The following is a 13,640-nucleotide window of genomic DNA, read 5'->3' on the forward strand; positions in this document are numbered from 1 at the left end:
TGTGGGGTTGTTAACCAATGTCATAAAACAGCATGTGTGTTACTGTTACATGAAACTATCTGTTCTGTAAGCCTTCACCTGAAGTACAATAAAATATTAAAAAAAAAAAAACAGGAATCTTTGAAGGTTTCAGAACTACTTTATCGCAGCAAAATGTATACCATGGTGAAAGTAAATGAATGGTGTGTAATTGACTGCTGTGCCTCCAGGGTAAAGCAATCTCTTCAGTAATCAGTTCACTCAAAGGTGGGAATTAAATGAAGAATTATACCGGTGTTTTGTTGCTGAAATGGACTGGGTGAAGGGATTGGTTGTAAAATGACTAAAATATTTTGACCAGACATAACTTCATTGTTCGTTTTTATAGCTTGAAAATAAAATTATGTTTTATTTAATCATGTTGTTTAATATCAGTCCTAGAACACATTTTTACTGTTTTTATCATTCATCTTATCTGTTATACACTGTATAATAGATATAGGATTGACAGAAATTGACAGCTTTTTCAGTTTAAGATAAGCATTTAATTTAATTTTTTAAATTAATTTAATGCTATTATTATAGGAGACATCACCAAATGTAGATTTTAAAGCATGTTTTTCAGTACCTTTTTTTGAAAATAAACTTAATGCATGCTTTTGAAGAAAACAAGTATTTCATACTTTTTAACCATTCTTCAATTGCTAGTTATATTATTTCCAGTTTTATAAGCAGGGAGAACATCTGCTTATACAAAATGTTGGCCCCATGTCTGATAATGAAAAATAATAATTTAGACTTAAAATCAAAGGTTAAGTTTTACTCCATGTTAATCTTACATACTTGTTCCTTCCTTTTATATACCTGCGTATTAACATTTTCGTATATGAACGTCAATACCCATTTCAGCCTTTATATTCTGTGATTCTGTGAAAAATGCTAAATCTCAGGTGAACGCCTTTTTGTTTACTGATTTTGCCTAGGGGAGGCAGCTCCCATGGGTCCTCCCCTAACTGTTTCCTTTGTATACCCCCATGTCCAAAGTAACTTTTTAAAATTTAACCTAGGACAAAATTTTTTTTTTAAGTTTTTAATCATTTTCGTTTGTGTTTACTAATATATAAGGCTCTGGAAATTCAGAGGAAGGGGGCTATCTAAATTAAATCCTCATTTACTCTAACTCAGGTTATATAGTCTTGTGAAACTATAGTCAAAATAGCCCAAAGGTTTGCCTTAGAGTAGTTAAGTACATAATTTTGTGTTTTGTGGTTTAGTCAGTTGGGTCTGCATAGGTGACAGTCTATGATATCATAAATTTTACTGGTAATATTTCTGGAAATGAATATCCATCACTTATTGAAAATGGTAACTAAAGATGGAAATTAAGCTTAGGAACTAGACCTTCTGGTAATGATAGAGACCTCAGAGAGAATGTTGATTTGAATTTTCCAGAATTTTAAACGTATGTTTTCAGGAAGCTTTTTCCTTAAATGAAAAGTGAATGAAAATGTAAAGAATCACTCTCTGTGTTGTTCTTAGTCAGCAAACTTGCCTACAAGTCTGAGAACAAAGTTGATGAGAAATATGGAAACTGACAAATGAATAAATGAAGTGACTGGTCATTTTTTAAAAATAATTTAAGAGATTTATGCATTGCGAATCGTTAATAGTAAAGAGTGGAACATTGTTCGAATTTTCTAATTTCAGGCAAAACGTTTTTTCTCAACCTTCTCCTCTGAAAAGTATTCAGTTATAATTTGATAAGGGGTAAAAATGGAGAATCATTTTTGATTAGTGGCCATCCTTTTCTGTTTCAACAGAACCAGAAACACTATTTTAGAAGCACCCTAATGAAAGCCGTTAACTGCTTTAAAAATAAAACCTTTTTATAATTTATCACATATTCATTCATGCAATTCATCAGACAGTGCTTATGGAAAAGCGGGTATATGACTGGGATTATGCTGAGCCCTGGGAGAAATGGAAGATATAAGCCTATCCTCAAAGTCTTCACAGTCTAGTTAGGGAATCCAGCAGCCAAAGAAATAATACCATGGTAAGTGAGTTCAACATGAGATAAGCCTAAAACATTCGGGGAGCACAGAGATGAATAAATCTGACCAAATATATTATCCTTATAAAATGTACTTAGTTTTGTATCCCTGTCTAGAGTTGTATTTTCTCTATACAATATATAAAAATATCGTCCATTTTGTTGTTGTTAGTTGCTGTCGACTCCATTTAGGAGTCCTCTAAAGCATTGCCTAGAATAAGGAATCTAGGTTTTGTTGCTGGTCATTTACAAGCCTAGTATGTCACTAGTCATTTAATAACCTTACTTATTGTGCTACTTTCTTCATACTTGCCTCCTGAGGGCGTTCTGATATTCTGAGAATAAGTGAGTGAATACTTATAAAGCATATGAAAGTGTGTGTCTGTTTGTATGTGTTTGTTGTATCTATCTGCCCTTCTTTGGAAAGTAATCAAGTCTTTCACATCTCACTGCAGAGAAATTTTTTCTGAGAAAAGTAGGTAGGGATGAGTAGGTTTTTTATTTTGGGAAATTCCAAATCAATATAGTTTTTTGGGTGGGGGAGGAGGAGTCTCTTGTTTTCCTTTCCTTTTTTTTTTTTCTTATTGGTTACATTGTGAAACTTGATACTTAAGTGTTACCTCAGTTTTTAGAAGGTACTTTTTAAAGTAAAGATTTAACAAAAGGTGGAAAGTAATTTAACACTTGTAAAAACTAATGTTAAAGGCAGTTAAAAATGCTCGGCATGCAGAGTGATGAGGCAGATTAATGTACTTCTTGTTTACTGAACTGTTAGGGGGAAAAAGTTGATATAGCGTAATAAGCATTTTTAAAAATTATTTTTATTTTTGCTTTGGGTTATGGAAAACTTTCCCTTCTAAATCATCAAAGTCAAGTTCAGAGTTTAAAATTATTATCTCTCCTTAACATTGAATTTTTATTTTTTATGGATAAACCTGAGAAAATGTCTCTCTTCCCACATTCTCATACTTTAGCAATGTAATAATGAAAAACAGTTGTCATCATTAAATCCTTGCTTGCTTTAACTTGATTGTTTTTTTCTTTCTTTCTTAATTCTAAAGGATGTTTATTTAATTCCTGCTACATACAGATGATGCAAGATTCATTCATACATTACATAAAACCCCAGTGAGTACTTAGTTTGTCCCAGACACTGTTTTAGGTGCTATGAGTGTTTCAGTGAACAAAACAGATAAAAACCCATTTCTAGTTTAGCTCAACTTTAAGTGCAGAGAGATGGACAATAGGCAAATAAATAAAAATACAATAAATAAAAATAGGGATGGGATAGAGTAAACTGGGGAGTGGGGTGAGGTCACTGGTTGCTATGAGTCGGAATCGACTCAGTGGCAACAGGGTTTTTTTTTTTTGTTTATATGGAAAGTGATGAATAAATGAAGTAACTGGTCATTTTTTTTAAAAAATAATTTAAGAACTTTTAAATTGTGTAAACTAGCATGGTCAGGGTAAGAGTTACAAAGAAGGTAATGTTTGAGCCATGTTTTGAAAAAGGAAGAAAGGGGATAAGCCCTGTTGTCTGGAGGAAGAGCATCCCTGACTAAAATCCTGAAGCAGGAATGTGCTTGATGTGTGTTTGGAACAACAACAAGGCCAGTATGACTGGAGTGAAGGGAATGAGGGGAAAGCAGAAGACAGTGAGGCTAGATAGGTAGTGAGGGCCAGATTGTATAGAACTTTGTATAAATAAAGTGGAAAGCTCAGCCCCAACCCCAACACTGTCAATATTCACTGCAGACATATTAGAAAAAGAGAAGTGTTAGTACAGTTTGATACTTGCTGTCATGAGAGAAATGAACAAAGTGCACCGGGGTGTAAATGTGATGTAGTGGCAAATTGTGCATGAGAGGGGAGGATAAGGCCTCATAGAGAATGCTGTATGTAAACTGCTGAAAGATGAGAAAACTAAGTCGTGAAGGTATTAGGGCATTCCAGTAGGATGGGCAGTTAAAAGATGATTTTAACAATTCAGGTGGGAGAAAAGAGACTGAAGTAAGAAAGTGGAGATGTTAAATCAGTTAAGTGTTGCAGATTTGGAAGGTGAGTGGTAAATGACAAAGAAATAGAATTTGAGGTTGACTGAGACAAGGCTTCTTGTTTAGGTGAATGGGTGGGTGGTGATCCTTTGACTAAATTAGGGAAATACAGGCATATTGGGAGAAAGTTAATGAATTGTATTTTAGGTACATTGAGTTTGAGGTACCTGGAAGTACCTGGAGTGAGATGATGCCTAATAGCCTGCTCATTCATTTGAAATGCATTAAATATCCTCCTATTAATCAGACCCTGGGCTAGAAACTGGTTTGAATACTTACTTTTTTTTTTTCTTTTAATTGTGATTTTGGTGAAAGTTTACAGAAAAATTAGTTTCTCATTAAGCAGTTAATAACACAAATAGTTTTGTGACCGTGGTTGCCAACCCTGTGATGTGTCAGCACTCTCCCCCTTCTTCACCTCAGGTTCGCTGTTGCCATTCGTCCAGTTTTCCTGTCCCTTCCTGCTTTTTTGTCTTTCGCATTTGGGCTGATGTGCCCATTAGTCTTGTATACATGATCGAACTGTGAAACATGTCCCTCATGTGTGTTATTATTGGCCCTATAGACCTGTCTAATCTTTGGCTGAAGGGTGAACCTCAGGAGTGACTTCGGTACTGAGTTAAAATGGTGTCCAGGGGCCATACTCTTACAGTTTCTCCAGTCTCTGTCAGACCAGCAAGGCTGGTCTTTTTTATTTTTTTTTACTTTTGTGAATTTGGATTTTTTTTCTACATTTTTCTCCCACTCTGTCCAGCACGCTGTATTCTGATCCCTACCAGAGCAGTCAGTGGTGGTAACTGGGCACCATCTAGTTGTTCTGGGCTCAGGCTAGTAGAGGTTGTAGTAGTTGTGGTCCATTAGTCCTTTGGACTAATCTTTCCGTTCTGTCTTTGGTCTTCTTCATTCTCCTTTACTCCAGCCAGGATGGGATCAGTAAATGTATCTTACATGGTCGCTTGTGGGCTTTCAAGACCCCAGTTGCTGCTCACCACGGTCAGATATAGAACATTTTCTTTATATATAGACTGTGTTATGCCAATTGAGCTAGATGTCCCCCGAGACCAAGGTCCCCAGCTCTCAGCCCAGTGGCTCGGTCTCTCAGCACATTTGGATGTGTCTGTGAAGCTTTTATGAGACTGAATACTTTGAAATATAGGCTTGGATCAGTACATATAGATTAAGGAGTCATTAGCGTATATGTGGTATTTGAATCCACAGGAGTTAATGAGATCACTCCGCTGAATGAAAAGAACCACTGTGAGTTGGAATCCACTGGTCAGCAGTCAACAACAGGGATGACTATGAGGTTGATAACTAGGATATTTGATATTCAGAAAGACAGTAAAGAAAAAATTGAGCATACAGACAAATATCTGAAGCTTCTTTTGGTACTATATGTCATTTTCTCTGTAGTCTTCATTGCAATAATAATTACATCTGAATAAACAAGAAATAGCTAAATTATAGTGATATACCCTTTTGCCTATTTTGTGTCTCTACTTCTGGTTTTCAAGGTACTATAACATTATTGTTAAAATAATATTAATGTTAAAGGTTACAGACACTAAATTATATCTTAAGGATTGAACACAGAGTTGGAATATATTGGCCTTGCCTGTATAACAAATTTGTGGCAGATCTTTATTAGAAATATGCTTGACGGTTCTCAGTTTCAAGGAGCCCTGGTGGTACAGTGGTTAAAGCACTTGACTGCTAACCAAAAGGTCGGCATTTCGACTCCACCAGCCACTCTGAGGGAGAAAGATGTGGCTGTCTGCTTCCACAAAGATTTACAGCCTTGGAAACCCTATGGGGTCACTATGAGTTGGAGTCAACTCAAAGGCAGTGGGTTTTTTTGGTTGGATTCTCAGTTTTGCTATTTGGAGCATATTGCATAAAATGTGGTTTGAACAGATCTCAATCTTCAATTAGAGTTGACTAAAGGAATTTATCAAATACTAAAAATTGTATAACAAGATTTGATTTTTCCCCTTAGAAGAGTTATTCTTGCAGTGTGGGGTGTGGGTGGACAGTCCATGGAGCAAGTCAGGGAGTTTAATTAGGAAGTTATTACAGTAATCCAGACAGTGTCCAAACCAGCGCTTCAAACCAGTTTGCTCTGGTTCCAACTCCTCTTGAGAATTTGCATTCCTAACAAGTTGCTAAGCTATGTTAATGCTGCAGGTTAGGAACCAATTCTGACAACCACTAGTAGGGCAGTGTTTCTCAAAATTTATTGTACATAAGGATCACGTGGGAATCTTGTTAAAATGTAGATTCTGATTCTGTATATCTGGGGTAAAAATGCAAATTCTCAGCAGGGGTTCAAATCAGACCAAACCAGTTTGAAGCCCTGGTCCAAACTTAAGTAGTCGGATTGAGAGGAGGGGACAGGGTTTGTGTGTGTGTGTCTTTGCATATGTATGTATGTGTGTATTTTTTTTTAATAGAAATATTTGTAAAGTATGATAAAGTCAATATTTTCACTAAGGTTGTATGGAGCAAGCCATTAAGTTTTTAAAGCAGAACTTAACTGTTTATATTCAGTTTTAGGGCTTGCTCCTTTTTTCATCCTTTCCTTCATTTTAAGTAGGTGAAGTATGAACATAGTAAAAAGTCAAAATTATATGGAAAGGTATATTCAGAAAAGGCTCACATTACTCCTTGTCCCTTCTACTCAGTCCCACCTCCCACATACAAAGCTATTTTCATTAGTTTCTGTTTTATCTTTTCTGCATTTCTTTTTGCAGAAATAAGTAAATACAGATTTATGTACACTGGTACACGTGTGTGTGTCTATGTATGTTATAGTTTTTTTAATTTCCCCTTTCTTACACAGAAGATAAAAAACAGTTGTGATCAAGTTGGAATCAGAGTGATCTCATGTTTGTCAGAGTAGAACTATGCTCCATAGGATTTTCAGTGGCTGATTTTTCAAAACAGATTACTAGCCTTTATTTGTGGATGCCTCTGAGTGGACTCGAACCTCCAGCCTTTCAGTTCTCAGCCTATCCTGTTAACTGTTTGCATCACCCACGGACTCCACACAAAAGAGAGCATATTATATATGTGTGTGTCTACACACACACACACACACACACACACACACACACACACACTTTTTTCACTCTGATACACCTGGAAATCACTCTATCATTTCATTGAGACCTTCCTTATTTTATACAGCTGTTTTTACTTCATTATGTGCATGAACCACAGTGGGGTAAATTCCAACATTTTATTATTACAAATTCTACCACAGTGAATGACCTTGTTTATAAATTGTTTTATATTTGTAGGGGTGTGTCTTTAGGATAGACTTTTATCATTGGGTTTGCTGGATAAAGGGGTAAGCGTGTATATAGTTTCCTCCCCCTTTCATAGGAATTGTACCATCTTGCTTTCCTACCAACAGTGTATGAGAGTGCCTGTTTCCCACAGCCTTGTCTACAAAGTGTGTTGCTAAATGTTTGAAGTCTTGGCAGTCTAATAAGTGAGAAAATGTTCCTCAGTGTAGTTTTGGTGTGTGTTTTTTTAGTTATGAGTATAGTTGAGCATCTTTTATATATTTTAAGCACCATTTTTTATCTTTTTCTGGCAATGATCTTTCCCTGCCCCCTTTTTTCTTTGAGGTTTTGAATCTTTTTTCCACTCTGGGTTTTAAGAACTGTTTATATAATAGGGAGACTTGTCATTTTTCTGTAATTTTTTTCTTTCAGTTTGTTATTAGATTTTTAACTTTGCCATGCAAAATTTGAAAGACTTTCTAGATACTTAGCTTTATATAGGAATTCACCCTGCTTTATTCTAGGATTGGTATAGCTTCAGTTTTAGTATTTAAATACCTAATTCATTAAGAATTAATTATTTTGGTATATGATATGAGGTATGGATCTGATTTCTTTTTCCAAATGAAAGTTGTCCAAATAGCATGTATTGAAAAGTATTTCTTTCTATTGATACTTTTCCATACGTACTTGGATCTTTTTATGAATTTTGCAGTCTGTTTACTAAGCTACATGTCTACTCATGCATAAGCACCATGCTTTAATTACTGAGGCTTTTTATACTATGTGTATTTAGTATTGTTGCCGCAGTGGTTAATAGCTCAGCTGCTAACAAAAAGGTTGGCAGTTCAGATTTACCAGCCACTCCTCGGAAACCCTAGGCAGCGTAGTCTGTCCTATAGGGTAGCTATGAGTTGGAATCGACTCGATGGCAAGTTTTTATTCCCGCTAATTTCTCTTTTTTTTTCAGGATTTTGCTAGATATTCTTGCATTTTATATGAATTTTAGAATCAGCTTGTCTAGTGCTGGGGAAAAAACTTGTTATTTTTATTGGAATCACATAAAATTCATATATTATCTTGGGGAAAATTGACATTTATGTTACGTTGTTCTGTCTCAGAACAAGGGACGTCTTTCCATTTGTTCAAGACTGCTTTTGTGTCTTTCAGAAATATTTTAACTGTTTCCTCCTGTTTTGCACATTTCTTGTGTTCAACTATTTTATCTTTCATATTGCTCTTATAAGTAGGGTGTTTTCTTTCACTGTATCTCCTAACTGGTTGTTTAAATATGTAAAGTATATTGATTTTTATATTAAATTTTATGTCTTGCTCATTTTCTGAATTTTTTTATTCTATTATTGGTTGTGTTAATTTTAGCTTAATTTTTTGGGCTTTCTAGATATAATGTTATCTGCAAAATATAATTCTTATGAAGGGCTTGCAATCTTAATACAAACAGCCTTATATTAAATTTGGCAGAAAGACACCTGCCATCTAAAACTTTGTATTTTACTACAATGTAATAAATACTATTTCCTTTCTTCACAGCCATAGGTAATCAAAGCATAATTCTCTCTCTGTATTCTATAGAGTTCATGGGGATTTCCAAAACTCAAATAGGATACATAGTCATAGTGGTCCCTGAAATATAAATAACTTAAAAAGATACCATGGACGGGAGGATAGCGGTTCCCCTGTTCCTAGCACAGTGCCTTAGTGCTTAGTGGGTAAGCCATAACCTTTTGGTGGTGATGCATAAGATTTTTTGGCTGTATCTTCTCACTTCAGAATTTGGCACATACTCTTGCCTGTATATGATTTTGCAGTAAAACTAGTCATCTTTGTTCTCTCTTTCCTTTGATCATGGTCCTGAGTTGAAGATTGCTAAGGTTTAGGAAAACTAAAAAATATATTACATTCTCCTATTCAGATCGGTCAGGTACATGGGGTAAAAAGGTATGTTCTGATTCTCTCCAAAATAAAATACCTGAAGTGTCTGCCAGGAAGCATAAAATTTCTTCCAGTACCTTTTATCAGTGGTGCTAACTAATATCTGGAAAATTTAGGAACATTTTTCGGTAAAACATTTCAATTTTGCAGCAAGTTTGGGAACCTTACCAAAGGAAGAAGTAAATTAACATTTTGAAAACAGTCCCAGAGCATTAACTTAGACATTCTGATGACTAATACACACAGTTAACACTGCATTATAACATATGAACCTGGTAGATATGGCAGAAAAGACTACAGTCATTCAAGTCAACTCCTGAGGACCTTCTGTGTTTTCAAGCATTTGCATTAGGCACTGTGGGTACAAAGATGCATAAACTCGGATCCCAACCACAGGAGCCAGACATACACATTACTGGATTTGGGGAGTTGGTGACTTAAATGCATGGGTTTCAGGCCTGGTACTATTGCTCAGTAGTTGTGTGACCTTGGTAAAGTTACTTGACTTCTGATTGACTTTTCAAAGGCCACTGTTTCCTTTTTTTTAAAATAAGGCTGTCTTTTTTGTTTGTTAATTAACTATCTTTAAAGTTCTTAATAGTTGCTATTTTAGTTTGATTGTTCTGTTTTTATTAAAGAGGTCGTTTAACTTTTCCTTCGGTATTAGTGGCGCCACCAATTTTTGAAGCTCATCTGGTTTTCTTCAGGTTATTGAGGGTCCTTAAGAGAGTTGTTAGTTTTCTTTACTCATGTTTTGAAGTTCACCTGTACTGATGGAGGTCTGAGCTGTGGGGAGAAAAAAATACCTGGGCACTGTTACCTCTCTGCTGAGGCACAGGAGTAAACGTCTCTTAAGTCTCATCGGATGCAAGTTAAAGCTCTTCCAGTGACAAGCCTGGAAGCACATTCTTTCAGCAGTATTGGCTTCTTCTAAGTTCACTGTGGTCTATACGGTCTGCCAGTGCTGTAACATTTGTTGCCAAGGAGATGTACAGGTTCTGCTGGCTGAGAGCCCTCAGTGAACTCAGAAAACCCAGTCTTCTGCCCATGCATTTGAAAGAGACCTGCTTTTCCTCCAAAGGTCCTTGCTTAGTACCTGCACACTGGTCCTGAAATCCCAGAAGAATATACTGTCCAAGCTCTGTTATACTGTCCAGGCTTTGCCAGCCCTCAACTTGGGATCTTTGTAGGCCTCTAGAAAGAGCTAAACTAAGCGATGTGATTTCAAATTCTAAAACACATACTTATCCTGAAATGGAAGCTATAAAATATGTAGATTTTTTTTCCTTTTTATTTTGTAAGTTGAGAATTTGGATATATTTTGGGTTTTTTTTTTTTTTTTCCCCCCATCATTTTAAATTCATTTCTAATTGGATCCTCCTTGGAAACACTATGGGGCAGTTCTACTCTGTCCTATAGGGTCGCTATGAGTCAGAATCAACTCAGTGACAGTGGGTTTGGTGTTTGGTTTCTAATTGGATAAGAATTTTAAAATCTATTATCAGGCTAGGTCAGGTTTATAGCAGTAAGAGGACAATAGTGAGACCACACATGTAAGAAGTTGCTACTTCCTGAACCCCATGGTGTGACCGACCACACACATTTAAAAGCCAGTGTGTCTTGCCAGACTGTTCACAGTGGTTGCAGTAGGAAGGGGTGTGGAAGTGTGGGGGCTGGGAAAATGGGGATTTCACAGTTTGTTCTGTATACTTCTGTATTTTAAAATCTTAAAAAACAAGAATCTGCATTATTTGAATATTTTCCAAAATATATTTACTCGCCTATTAGAAAAATTTTTTTTGTTAATTCTTCAGCTTAAAAAACTTAAAAGGTCAGTGTTACTCTATAAATAAAAACGTGCCTTTCCATCAGAATTTCCCTTAAGACTTTATTGTTACACTTAAGACAAAACCTTGTTAATTTGTTCTGTGATATTTCTTCAAAAAATGGACATCTCTGTTTTATTAGACTTAGCTCTTGAGGTTAGAAATCATAATTTATTCATTCATCTTTTATCCCTTAGTGCCAAGTAGTGACTCAGTAAATAGTAGTTGATTGAATGAAGGTAGAATGGTGCCTTTTACAATAGATGTTGAGAGAATTTTTTAAGCGAAACAAAAAATATATAATTTTTATCATGTTTTGCAATACTTTGTTTACTTTGAATGAGTGCTTGCTAAATGATTTTAAAAAGTGATTATTTTCTGTTGATCTTGCGTAATCTCTTATTATATGTTAAGGAAAAATGAATTAAATACTTAAAAAGGAGAGGAACTAGCATTTTGTTTCAACTAGAAGTTTTGCTAATTGGTATTAACAGTACATTGCAGTTCTCACCTGTAACCAGCCCTGCATGTGACAGCCTTTAGTGTTATTTGAACAAACTAATAAGGTGATGGTGCAGTGGTTAAGTGCTTGGCTGTTAACCAGAAGGTCAATGGTTCGAACCCACTAGCTGCTCCATGGGAGAAAGATGTGGCAGTCTGCTTCCGTAAAGATTTACAACATTGGAAACCCTATGGAGCAGTTTACTCTGTCCTGTAGGGTTGTTATGAATCAGAATCACCTCAGTGGCAATGGGTTTTTATTCTGATTTGCCAACCCAGATGTTGGTTTACTGATGGGCAGAGATTGAAAAGTAAATGAGACCTACACCTGGGTTCATTTTTACTTTAGCTAAACTTTGAACCAGTATCTTTACAGATGGGATGCAATGTTGTTTTATCCTTAAAGGCTATTTATTACAAAGAAATACAGAAGAGAACATTGGGAACAGAAAAGATAAATCCACACATGATAAAAGAATTTTTTTTCCAAGTTTAACGATCAGTGTTATCGTTTTAAAGGAGAGAATCAGAGAAATTTTTTTTCTTCAGATACTCCATGGTGTTTGAATACAGTAAATAGCAGAATATGTCATAGTAGGAAGTCAGATGATCAAAGAAAAATTCAAATAGATGTATTTATTCTTTTTGAGAAAATAAAGAAATGATTTCTTTCATAGCCTTTGAGATCATTTCTTTATGAAAACTTGATGACCTCAAGTCAGAAATAAAACTTTCATGGAAGAACAGCAGGAGAGCCCAGATAATGGTATCATTTTGAGCTGAAAGTAGGATATGGGCACATCTTGTGCTATTGCTGGTTGCCACTTGAATGGGAAAATTGGCTCAACTAACCTTGAGTCAAGTCTCTTAGCTAACTCTCCAACTGTTTCTGACCAAAGGATGCGTGATACGACTTTAAAGGACCCTGCCATCTGAGAGAAGCATTTTTCTTATAAGCTGTAGGAATCATGCCTTGCTAAAATAAATGTTTTCAAAATGAAATGGATAGGCATAATAAGTAAATATTCACAGTCTTTTCTTTTTCACAGGGATTACCAGCATAGAAAGAAGGCCTTGTAACCATCACGTAGATACAGCGCCAACAGTAAGGCAATCTGTTTTTGCATTGTTAAAACTGATAGGAAGCTACAAAATGATGCTGGTTACAGTGACACAAGATGCCATTGTAGAAAACTTTTATAACTTTCCTTTAGCCAAAACGTATGTCTCCTAAAGAAAATTAACCTCATCTTTTCTACTCAGTGAAGGAAACATTAATTTTTGCTCTTTTTGCCAAGATAGATTAAAATAAACTACTGCATTGTTTTTATGGATACTTGTTTATATTAAGGTTTATGAACAGAATTTTTTATTTAAAGATATTTCTTGGTTTTGGTAAAGTAATGTAACTTTATGCAAACTGATTTAAGCCTTTTTTAAAATCAGTGTTCTTTTGTGCACTGCCATCATTATTTAGGGTGATTGTTTTGTACTAATGAAAGAAAGCCATTGTGCTTCATTTCTCTTATGGGTTGCTTTACTTTGTTATATATAGAAGTGAAGTCCCCTCTGTAATCCCTCTTCTATTACTACCAAACAACTTGGAGGCATTTAACAGCTATAATATGTATTTACCCTGTTTTCAAAAATTATAGAATATAGTATAGAAAGAAGAAAATTAAATTTCCCTTTACTTTTAGTCTCAGAATATAATATTTAGTATAAAATATACATCAGTTTCTAGTTCCCAGTTGAAAGATTTTTTTCATAAGATGACATATACTGGAGTATATCTTACTCTTCATTACTTTTTGTGCTTTCTGCACAATAAGTTTTTCAAGTGCTCCATGTGATTTATTTTTCCTGTTGTAGAAAGATATGATAATACCTTTTTTTTTTTTTAATATATATTTTATTGTACTTCAGGTGAAGGCTTACAGAACAAAGTTTCTCATGAAACAGTACTACATGTGTTGTTTTATGACAT

The 13,640-nt window shown here is 35.2% G+C and overlaps 1 protein-coding gene across 11 annotated transcripts in view; it reads left to right on the forward strand.

The window, feature by feature from the left end:
• Nucleotides 1–13,640, forward strand: part of AHI1 (Abelson helper integration site 1) — a 225,809-nt gene that overhangs the window by 144,882 nt on the left and 67,287 nt on the right. For 9 of the 11 annotated variants that reach the window (XR_002823803.1, XM_023729901.1, XM_023729897.1 and 6 more), the window contains one exon: nt 12,703–12,758. The exons of the other annotated variants lie outside the window; for them this stretch is intronic. Coding sequence is in view for 8 of the 9 variants with exons in the window: in XM_023729901.1 (XP_023585669.1) it covers nt 12,703–12,758 (56 nt within the window). In the remaining variant the exon portion in view is untranslated. The remainder of the gene's footprint in view (nt 1–12,702; nt 12,759–13,640) is intronic. 11 annotated transcript variants of the gene reach the window in all.

This window comes from Trichechus manatus, unplaced genomic scaffold, assembly GCF_000243295.1.
Source record: "Trichechus manatus latirostris isolate Lorelei unplaced genomic scaffold, TriManLat1.0 scaffold00002, whole genome shotgun sequence".
In the NCBI taxonomy this organism is placed as follows: Eukaryota; Metazoa; Chordata; class Mammalia; order Sirenia; family Trichechidae; genus Trichechus; species Trichechus manatus.